Raw genomic sequence first — 11,108 nt, forward strand, 5'->3', positions numbered from 1 at the left:
TGCCCTCTAGCGGCAGTGACCGTGAGTTATGCAGTGGAGCTGCCCTCTAGTAGCAGCGACCGTGAGTTATGCAGTGGAGCTGCCCTCTAGCGGCAGTGACCGTGAGTTATGCAGTGGAGCTGCCCTCTAGTAGCAGAGTGGCAAGTGAGAGTTGTAGAAACTATGCTGTATGTTGCAGGTTTCAGACAGAGAGCGCCACTGAGCAGCAGGAATCTAAGAAGAGGAAGCTGAGCGCCTCGCATCACATGACGCCGCTTGTCACGATCAGCGACACCAATCACAGCGCGGCAAACACTGTCATGGTACATGTGGTCGTCGTGACAACGGCTCGCCACGCACACCGTGGGAGTGCCGTTACCATGCCGACTGGTCTTATTGTTGTGTTCTCGTAGAAATGATCACCTGGATCTATGTGATGGAATGATTGCTGATCATTAAACACTCGCGTTATACGTTTATACATGACTCCGTGCATTTTGCACTGCGTAGAGTCATTGTCAGCTGCAGTCGTTCAATGTGGGAATTTCTTCAGTCGATGCTGCCATTTGATGAGGATTCGTGCGATCGTCCTTTTGTTGTGTCTATATATTCTCTCATTGCTCACTTCACTTCTTCAGAGCTTCACTACTGCAGTGAGATGCTGGGAACTTCTCCATGGTAACGACTGCCTCCGCAAGGACTTTACTCGTATATGCCAGATATGGAAGACGGACAATTGGCACTGGCTGCAGACCTTCCAGGCATGTAGTCACACAATCACAGCCAAGATCTTATAAACTGATGCTGCAATCGTGGGATATCCTATGCAAATACATTTTAACGTGGTTGCATCAGTTTCAATCGTATGCAACCAAACATTTGGAAAATGATTATAAATGCGAAATAAATCGGTGAAATATTTCCACGCACTTTTCTTGCTGCACAGTTTAGTTGCCCAGTGTTAACATGCAGTGAGTTTTTCTAACTTAATGTTCTACCAATGGATGTAACATAACCACATCCAACCATATTGAAAACCTCCCATTTAAGAAAGTGTTTGTCCACAGGTGGAGTTATTGATGTATGAGGGCATGTATACTGAAGCTATTCAGAAACTACAACAAGATGAATCAACTACCTGGAGCATCAGGTAGGTGGTGCTGGTCCCACTCTACATCAGGTGGCAATGTAGTAACTCGTCATTGCTCTGTGCTTGGGTCACAGGAGGGTAAGCATAGCGAGTGTCCAATTATATTATATACAGTGGTTGATATCAGGCCTGATGATTCAAGGTGAATCTTTGTCATTTTGATGAGATATATCTGTCATGGTGGATGGATTTATAGATGTAAACCGCAAAATTATTGCATGGAAATGTATCTGTATGCATGTCTGTTGCAACCTGAAATATTATTATTTATGCATACATGTAGGAGGGAGAGAGTGTCACTCTCTAACAGTAACTAGTGTCTGGTTGTTATTGTTCCATGTTGATGTAACCAAATAAAGTGTAGTAGTGGTGAACTTACAAGACATTGCAGACAGATCTGGGGGTTTAATCTTATCTAGCTAGTGTAACTGAGGTGTGGCTCGAAGAAATGTTGGGTTCCATGGTGTTTCTCAATCTATATATATATGAGCTTACTGCTGTGTATGTCTGCAGGTGTAATCTACAGAAAGCCAGCTGCTACTACATGTTGAACAACTATGTGCAGTGCTCCAGCTGCACGGCTGAGATTTTACAAACCTTAAACTCTACTCAGGAACAACAACAACAAGGTATAGTTCTCCAACATTACTAATCTGAGGAAACCAGATAGGGTAGATAAAGTTGAGAGCTGATTAGAATAAATAAAATCCTATTATCACTTATATATATGTACTTGCTAAAGCACGGTGATGCATATTTCTAATCATTTCAGTGTTTAACATGAATTTATATTCAAGGAGTTATACTCAATCTCTTTGCTAGCAATCGATGGATTTCACCATACGTTAAATATGTAGTCTCTGAACAAATTATAAAAAAAAACTCGTTTGTGGCTTGTAAATAAAATCTTAACTTCATTAAAATGCAAACATACTAATTAATACACGAATTTTAATTATGATGCAGTTCAACGGTCTAACCGCTCACAGACCACCAACATGCTCTCTCAACCTGGACCCCGGCGCCATCTACATTTGTTAATCACAAGTAGACAGAACGTGCTGGACTACTGCGTGCTCCTGCTCACAACCTGCCTCAAGAAGAGACTGTACGGTAGCTCCACCTGTGGGCAGCAAAGCGATGCTCTTCTCAGCAGCACGCTGGTGATGCTTCAGTGGAACTGGCCGATGGAAGCTGACACGTTCATCTATATCATTGACTGCATCGTGCAGCGAGCGTGCTTCACGTACAAACTATTCCTCAATTACGTGACAAACGTTGATGTGCTGGAGGAATTTGCATTTCTCTGGAAACACCATCCTAACGTCGTCATCGATCTGCTACCGATCAGTCAGGCGGAGATTGCAAGCAAGCGTGCGCTCACACGCGGAGTCAAGCAGAATGCCAGCGAAGACTTTAAACAGGCGATGATCAAGCAGGTGGCGTCACCTTGTCGCGACATTGAGAAGCTTGTACAGATGTTCATCATATCGGAATTGGAGACGTTGCAACGAGCGTTGATGTGATGATTACGGCAAAACGAATCGCGAATGGATAACGAATTGTAAATCACACGTTGATTGCTTATTTAAATAAAACATTCAACTACTCCATTTTTCAAGTGATTATTCACATTTCTCATTTTTCACATTTCACATTCCTTATGGAAATCAGAAGTGTATATATTTGTGTTTGTGTGTTCATCTATTTCACATACATTAAGTTTATAAACACCATACCCTTTTAACTATTTGTAATAAATATTTATAATAACAGCAGGTGTTTCTGCAAACCTTGATTAAAATCTAATATAATCTACTTTATATGGCACCAAGACCTAATGCCTCCAAGTTTTGCAAAAAAACAAACAAATTGTTGAGATACATGGTGTTAATATATTAGATATATATAACAGATGTCAATTAATTGATCCCTCAAGTTAAAATAATCAGATTCGTACATAACCTTGCATTTTATAACCATCGAAAGCTGCAACCTGTATTAAAAACTATTTCGTTTTATTCGGAACCCAGTGGATGCATACAAAACCGCTGGTCAACATGTAAGTAGACCAGAAATGTAGTGCTGGTACACACCGTCAGTCTAAATCCTGCACAGTCGGTCTACTTGTTTATGCAAGGACGCATGGTGCTGTTGATGTTATTCCTCGCTTACCAAATACGCGCGACAAACTTGGAAAATTACCGAACCTGTATGTGAACTAACTTCATGAAAAATTACTTACCTTGGTTGTACGTACACATTAACTGAAACTCCACTCTGCCTGAATGTTCACCCTGGTTGTACGTTAAGCTGCACTGCATTTCCAGCTAGGTGTTGAATTCTGTTGCTGCAAACTGTTTTGCACATGCTTTCAGTGGGATAGATTGCTACATGGAGGTGATTTTAAGCATATTCCAATCCAAAATATGTCATAGAAGGTAGGTATAACCTTGAAAATATTTGTGCAGCTTTTAGTTCCACTGCTTGACTAAGATTGTCAGAGTATACATCAACATAATTCATGCAGCAGTGTTGCACATACACACCACGTTTTATTTATTACACGTACATAAAATCATGATATCCACACGTCAATGACGTTTACTCACATTTGTGTTTTAAACTGGCTCTTGTGACTGCACATTGGTGTGCAAACCCAGGGTCCCGGCCAGTTTCTGATGATGCAATGGTTGCACACAGTGACCCATCTAGCTTCTTTCTAGAATGGCCCTGATGACAGTGCATTTGACATATGAACTCAGGGGCCTGGCCTGTTTTCGTAAATGTGTCGGTAGCGTTGTCGCCCGTCTCGCTCCTTCTGGATCTGCGCCTTCCTCCACGATGGCAGCAGTGGGTCGCGATCATTCAGCGAGCTCCACGGCATGATGCCGGGGAACTGGCGCCGCCGCGGCTCGCCCGAGAATGGAGACCTGTCACTGAATCTCTTTGTCAAAACCTCTTTCGCAATATCCTTGGGGTCCCTGTATCGGTCCAGATAGCTGCAAGTGAAGGTAAAGCACATACGTGATGCTGCTCAGAACTGGATGCTTACTTATACCCCTGCTTATACTGATAGATCTCGTATATATATATATAATCATTACCAATCATTGCTGCTAAATACAGTTGATGGCTAATGCACAACATCACAATTCACCATAGCTTGAACATATATATATATGTGAAGCTATGATGAATTTTGATGTTGTGCATTAGCCAGCGACTGTATTTAGCAGCAACGATTGGTGATGCTACGACAGGCATACTCACAGATTGAATGGTTGCTTGTGAGGAACCTGCCTCTGAATCGCTATGTGCAGAGGCGGGCTGTCAAATTCATACACTGGCTCCTTCATATCTGAAGCAGCATCAACAACCATGTGATCATTGTTGTGAAATAAAAATCCAATATCTAATCACGCATTTCAACTTGCTTGGATGAGAATTCATAATTCCACATCTCATTAATCTCATAACAGATTCATCGTTAGTTATCTCTCTATGTAGCAGTTTGAAAGTAATAAGATAGGGAGATGCTTGCATCACACCAGGGATCTGGCAGATGACAAAATCTACAACACCAACAACTAATTCGTAAAAACTTTACCAAGACACCAAGAATGTTACTACTTACCCAAATATATTTTTACCCCATAAATTCATGCCCTGTGTGTATAAGTCTGTCCGACGGGTTCTGACATGCCGATAGTTAGCGAATACACAGCATACGGCATAAAAATAGATACCTAATGTTTTATGGAATATATCCGACACTGAAGAATCCCAGTCAGCTTGGAAAAATCCTATTCCAGCCGGCGTTATGTCATCTTCATAACGCTTGTAGAAATCGTATGTGTGAAATGTTCGTTCTTTTAAACTCTTACTGCAATATAGCAATAAAGATGTCCATGAGGTACCCCCACACATACATACAAGAAACAAGAACATGCAAACATGGATATATCCACATGAAGACAGTAACAGTCCAGCAAGACGTGGAAACCCACAAATATTACTGAACATACACAGCAAGGGGGGGATCTTCTTAATAATTTTATGAAGTAATCAAATTCTCGTAAGGGGCCAGACTAACCATGGCTGTGTGCGCTTTTCGGAAGCAAAGTCAATCCTGCGCTCCTGCTTGTAGAGCACAAACACGTATCTATGCCACCCTGTCCCACGCAGAGGTAACGGCTGCAGAAAGTCACATAACAATTCTCCAGTGTCTATGGTGCTGCCCTCTATGTTCCCCCTGAAGCAGTAACACAGCAGTAAGTTACTATGTCTCGTGAGCCCCAGATGAAACGCGGTCATCACACGTTGCTGTACGCTACACACAGCTGCCGGCAATATTATTATGATAATTACAGTGTGATGAATAAGAATTTAATTTAGACTACAACACTGTCAACTTTAATATTTTTTTAATACAATTTCGCATATCAATAAAGTACCAGATGGAAATTGACACTTCCTCCTTTTTCGTTTTGTAAGCGAGGCATTGAAACATGAATTATGAAAATTACATAAGTTTACTGTTACATGTATTAGTGCAGGAGGTAGACCTGTGTTAGAGTGCAGGGCTACATAGGTGTTACGTGTAGCTAGGCCTGTGGTAGAGTGAGGGGCTACATGGGTAGATCTAGGCTTCTACTACTACTTCTATACTGGACAGTCTGTAAGGAATAAACAACCAGGGCTATATAGCTATAGCCATGGGGTGTGAGCTAGCTTGGGTAAAGCCAGGTAGTTAGCCTTTTTTAGCTGAATGGCACTGAGGGTGGTCACTCACAGCCAGAGTATTTGATGAAAAACGATGTGGTCATGAATTTATTCTGCACAACAAGACAAATTCTCACACTGTAACACGAGACGCGAGAGTCGTGGCAAGTGGCAAAGTAGTTAAAACAAGAAAACAAATGCCATTTGTAAATGTTTTGTTTTGTTTTATGATCGGTAGATAATTAATGATTTTGACGTTTTTCAGGAAAAACACATTTTATTCATTATTATAAAATATAATATCACTATAATTGTAATTCGTAGTGTAAATGTGTTATTTTCATCTTAATATTAAAGTTATGAGAGGGTCTGGGCTCCCGTAATGTTAAGAGGATATTTTCGAGGATTTTTCATTCTTGTAACTTTGCGATGTTTCTGTCAACGGTTTACGAGTGGAAGTTAATGTTAAGACTAATGTTAGGACTAATTTTGTTTCTGACAACGGGCCCCAGGTTTTTACACCTTGAGAAAATTCACTGCCCCGGCCGGGGTTTGAACTCATAGCCTTCAGTGGACAGTATACGTGGCCTAACCACTGAGCCACAAAGGCGCGTGGCAGAGTCAAGGACTGCACAGGTAGAGCAAGGCCTATGGCGAAGTGAAGGGCCACATAGGTAGACTAGCCCTGTGTCACAGTGCAGAGCTATATAGGTGGAGCTAGTGCAACCTGATGCTTACACAAACCAGTGCAGATACTCAGCTTTGTTGTCTGCTAGATGGCTGTCAGGGGCAGTGAGAACAATGGACCACAAAGTGTCTTTCTCTGCTTCATAATGGATGTGTGGTGCTGATACGCACTATAAGGCAAGCCAACAACTACATCAGCTGGTGGAAATTATATATATATATATATATACACATATGTTACATGATTAGCAAAATTTTACAATTTAATCTCATATAACAAGGTATTGGTTCCATATAACCCATCTAATAAAAAATCAACATGAAAGAGTATAGATTATATACATAAATTACATTTTAAATGTTGAATTGCTCCCAAGACTATCAGAACTATGCTAACTGAGTACCCACTCCTGATATATACATATATGTACTCTTATGTACTCCTGATATATAGGTTCATGTGTGTAAATGATAATACACTCACCTCAGCAGGCTTTAACATATTCCCATTAAAGACATGCGACACTGCATCATCGTCATAGTCAAATGCAATGCTCAGAGCAACAGCTGGATTAAAGTATGCATGAGGACCTGTAACATGAATCACAACTGGCACTGAGCAAAGATCGAAATCCCATACCTTTATGCCATACAGATATATACAACGTTATGTATATCGTATATAATAATTGTATAGCTATGCTCACGTTTACATGCATATAGGGTCATACCATGTTCTGCTTATTTGATTCAAATAAAATTTTGCAATACTGTCATTAACAAGGCAACATTTCAGGAATGTGACCCACAATTTGTGTGCACATGGATATTAGAGAAGGGATTATAAGTAGGAATAAAAAAATAAAAAAATTTCTATTCACTACATAAATTGCATATAATTATTTTTATTTCTATGTATGCACACATTAAATAATTAACATCTTTTATCAAGGAAGAAATCTTAATCATTGTTTAATTTTACCAACTTGGTTAAAAGAGGCCTGATGATAATAGATAATAAATCCATGTTAATTTTACACAAAATTTTTCAACATATCATAAATGCCAAGGTGAGTATACATACCAAACAGATCCTTGTATACACCATAGTGTTCTGCACTGGTCCTCACATGCTTGCTAAATGCTGATCCTTTCATGTCATTTTCCAATTGATCAATATCTACTTTCACTGAAATAGTTAAAATAAAATAATTGTAAAATGACAGTCATCTGACATCAGACGTGGTAGCAGAATACTGATTCTACAAAACAGACAATATATCATGCAATACAGCTGCTTCACGCAAAATTTATCCCTGGAAAAATTTCTCATTTAATGATTACTCCTTGTGCACCTTCATTATATGTGTAGCAACAGTTAAAAAGAAGAAACATAAACTGTTTAGTCTTTTATTATTATCTGAGATATTTGCCTAACATTACTGTACAGATAGTGTATTATTATGTGCATTTAATGCTGATTGTTTTCTGCTTTCATCATTTGATCAAGGTAACGATGATTCCTCACATGTCTGTTGACACACATGTTGTGTCCAAATGTAGAAGCATGACCTGGGTTATTTTTTATCATATATGGCTATAAGCCATATTGTAAACTACACATGTATGAATGCTCTGAAGGTAAATGCTCTCACTCACACGTGCGATGTCGAGCTGCCTGCTCCAACAGATGATTTGCCCTTCTTCCATCTATAATCGCCTTCTTCAGTTCTTTCAATTTTTCTTTGTTTTCTTTTGGTAGTGGCAAGCCAATGTTCACCATCTCATTAACAACTGGATCGTACAGATCTATTGCTGTAGAAAAATACAATAATTGTCAGTAATCAGTAATGCAGGTTCGAATACATATCTTTTGCGAGAAAGACCAATTTTGTCTTAGGTTTAAATTCAGGAAATGGCAGCAAGTTGGAAGGGCACCAAGTGTGGCAGCTCCAAGGCAAATATGATTTTCAAAACAAGTTTTAATAACATTTCTCTATCCCACTACCTTCTGAGCCTCTCCTCCACCAAAGGTACCATCTACCGGTAAACATCAAGTTTAGCATCGTAAATTAACTTGCAAACGCCACCACCAGATGGCGCTACGCGGTCTATTGGCATTTCGGGCGTATCAGTATGGTGGAGAAGGGAGAAGCTGGTGGAGGAGGAAGGGAAGAAGGGAGAAGGTGGTGGACCAGCTTCTCCCCCTCCTCTTCTCCCTTCCTTCTCCACCAGCTTCTCCCTTCTCCCCCTCCTCCTCCACCAGCTCCATTCTCCCCCTCCTTCTCCCCTTCCTCCTTCTCCACCAGCTTTTCCCCCTCCTTAGGGGGAGAAGCTGGTGAAGAAGGAGGAGGGGAGAAGGGAGAAGGTGTTGGAGAAGGAGGAGGGGGAGAAGAGAGGTGGTGGAGAAGGAGGGGAGAAGCTGGTGGAGAAGGAGGAGGGGAGAAGGTGGTGGAGGAGGGGGAGAAGCTGGTGGAGGAGGAGGGGAGAAGCTGATGGAGAAAGAGGAAAGGAAGAAGGAGGGGGAGAAGGGAGCTGGTGGAGGAAAAGGAGGCGGGGAGACGCTGGTGGAGGAGGGGGAGAAGGGAGAAGCTGGTGGAGAAGGAGGAGGGGAGACGCTGGTGGAGGAGGGGGAGAAGGGAGAAGGTGGTGGAGAAGGAGGCAGGGAGAAGCAATGCGTATTAATGACAAAGGAGTAAGACAGCCGATTTGGTACTGATTCACTACATTCTGTTGTCGTACGAGTTCGATGTGAATAAAATACAAATGTATAAGCAAAGAATGAAAAGAAAAAAAAACTATCTTTTTGTTTCACTGGTCTTATTCTATTATTCCGTGTAGTATTACAAAACGGTCTAGCCTTCCTTCGTTTTGAACATAAAATCATAACTTTTGCCACGACATGGTTTTCAACGTTATTTACAGTCCGCTGGCGAAGGACACAACTCTAAATTTGCAACACCACAAGCTCCGTCATGAACCACGGCAGGGATCGCGTCAGGACAGCGCCACGGCGCTGTACCAGGCCTAGAGATATATGGTTGCCTATGCAAAACAGCATGTGCGAAAAGCTACAATCGGCTGGAGCGTCAGTTTTCCTCATAAGCAATTTCATATACGACATCATTCCTTCCGCGGGTGCAGTGTTCAGATATTTATACCAGCGAGGGCAGGTTTTATTTTTAAAAAAACATGCGGGATTAAAACCATAAACACAGAGGCATTCTAACTATAGTTTAAATGTAAATAGTTTTAATTTTTATAAGCCAGCATGGGTGCAAACGCAACTTAATTTCTAGGGCGAATTTTCTGCAGTCGACTTAGGCGTACGGCCGAAGAGCCCTACCGTGCTCATTGAGACGAGGCTGTGTGTGGCAAATTTAGTGTGTCCTCAGCGCAGCCGAACGGTAAAATACGTGAAACCATGTGGTGCAAAAGTTTATGATTTATGTGGAAAACGAAGGAAGCTACGGGTTTGTAATACTCCGGGAAGATAGGAATAGGACCAGTGAACAAAAGAAAGGCTCATGTTTGTATACATTTGTATTTTTATTCACAGTCGAACTCGTACGATAGAGGAAGGTGTAGTGGAAATCAGTACGCAAATCGCCTGTTCTTTACTTCCTTTGGTCATTATTACGGCTCCTGATATATAGTTATATATATTAGTCAGAAATGCTAAAGCGAGCCAGGTAAAACAGAGATCAGGGGGACATAGACCTTATTCCTGCGTTAATTAGGCTCTACCCAGTGTAACCAACTGTTTCTCATACTAGCACTTACAAGGTGGTGGGCGAAAGGGGCTAGCACTCGTAGAGGCTAGGTTAAGCACATGTTTCCTTCATTGGATGACTATTCAGTAGATTTAAATAAGTATTTGATCTAATTACGTCACTAAGTCTTAAGTTCTAATAAGTGGTGATTGTTGAAACAACTGAAGCCAAACCTGGCGTAGGCCTTTGTTAGCTTGTTAGTGTTTACTGTTAGGCATAGGCCATGCATGGCGTAGGCCTATGCTCTAGTACTATAAGCGCCGGTTCGAATTAACTGGCCCGCAGGGCCTTAGTACACTGTGTCCGGCTGTAAATACCAACTGAACTACGCCTGTTTACCACCCTGTTCCGCACTGAAAAATGGAATCGGCAAAACGCAAGTATCGGGCTTTTCTAACACTTATCTTATCTACATGGAGACCTCTCCACCTTATCTTATTTGAACAGCTTTCAACAACTTTACCCATGTATTTGTGCCTTTGATTCCATCAAAGCTAAGCACTAGCTGGCATTGTCATTTTGAAACGAAGTGGCGTGCGCGACCGCGTCACCGTTACCGATATGTACCAAAACAATGGCAGCTATGTGCATGATAGCCGTGTTCATCACCGGTCCCTGATTTGGCTCAAGCCAATGGCCGTTAGATTTGCTCGGGCGGCAAAATTTGGCTGTCGGGCCTTAATTGAGAGTCGGAGCGTCCACACGTACGTCAAGTAGGAGGGAGGTAAATACTGTCCCTGCTCAAATATCAAATATCAAATTCAAATAATTTTATTGGCACAGAAATATCTCAC

At 41.4% G+C, this 11,108-nt stretch overlaps 2 protein-coding genes across 2 annotated transcripts in view; one reads left to right on the plus strand and one right to left on the minus strand.

Annotated features, from left to right (window-relative positions):
* Positions 1-2,655, plus strand: part of LOC106820742 (integrator complex subunit 10-like) — a 3,909-nt gene extending 1,254 nt beyond the window's left edge. The window contains exons 2-6 of the mRNA XM_014825286.1: positions 179-302; positions 618-740; positions 1,047-1,129; positions 1,643-1,758; positions 2,096-2,655. Coding sequence (XP_014680772.1) covers positions 179-302; positions 618-740; positions 1,047-1,129; positions 1,643-1,758; positions 2,096-2,655 — 1,006 coding nt within the window. The remainder of the gene's footprint in view (positions 1-178; positions 303-617; positions 741-1,046; positions 1,130-1,642; positions 1,759-2,095) is intronic.
* Positions 2,656-3,125: 470 nt separating this feature from the next.
* LOC106820758 (39S ribosomal protein L38, mitochondrial-like) overlaps positions 3,126-11,108 on the minus strand; it is a gene marked incomplete in the record, with an annotated part of 9,294 nt that continues 1,311 nt past the window's right edge. Inside the window, 8 exon segments of the mRNA XM_014825313.1 lie at positions 3,126-4,131; positions 4,403-4,490; positions 4,879-5,015; positions 5,226-5,384; positions 6,593-6,711; positions 7,026-7,132; positions 7,626-7,730; positions 8,201-8,356. Of these exon segments, the coding sequence (XP_014680799.1) occupies positions 3,891-4,131; positions 4,403-4,490; positions 4,879-5,015; positions 5,226-5,384; positions 6,593-6,711; positions 7,026-7,132; positions 7,626-7,730; positions 8,201-8,324 (1,080 nt within the window).

The sequence above is a fragment of the Priapulus caudatus genome, unplaced genomic scaffold, assembly GCF_000485595.1.
Source record: "Priapulus caudatus unplaced genomic scaffold, Priapulus_caudatus-5.0.1 Scaffold45, whole genome shotgun sequence".
Classification (NCBI taxonomy): Eukaryota; Metazoa; Priapulida; class Priapulimorpha; order Priapulimorphida; family Priapulidae; genus Priapulus; species Priapulus caudatus.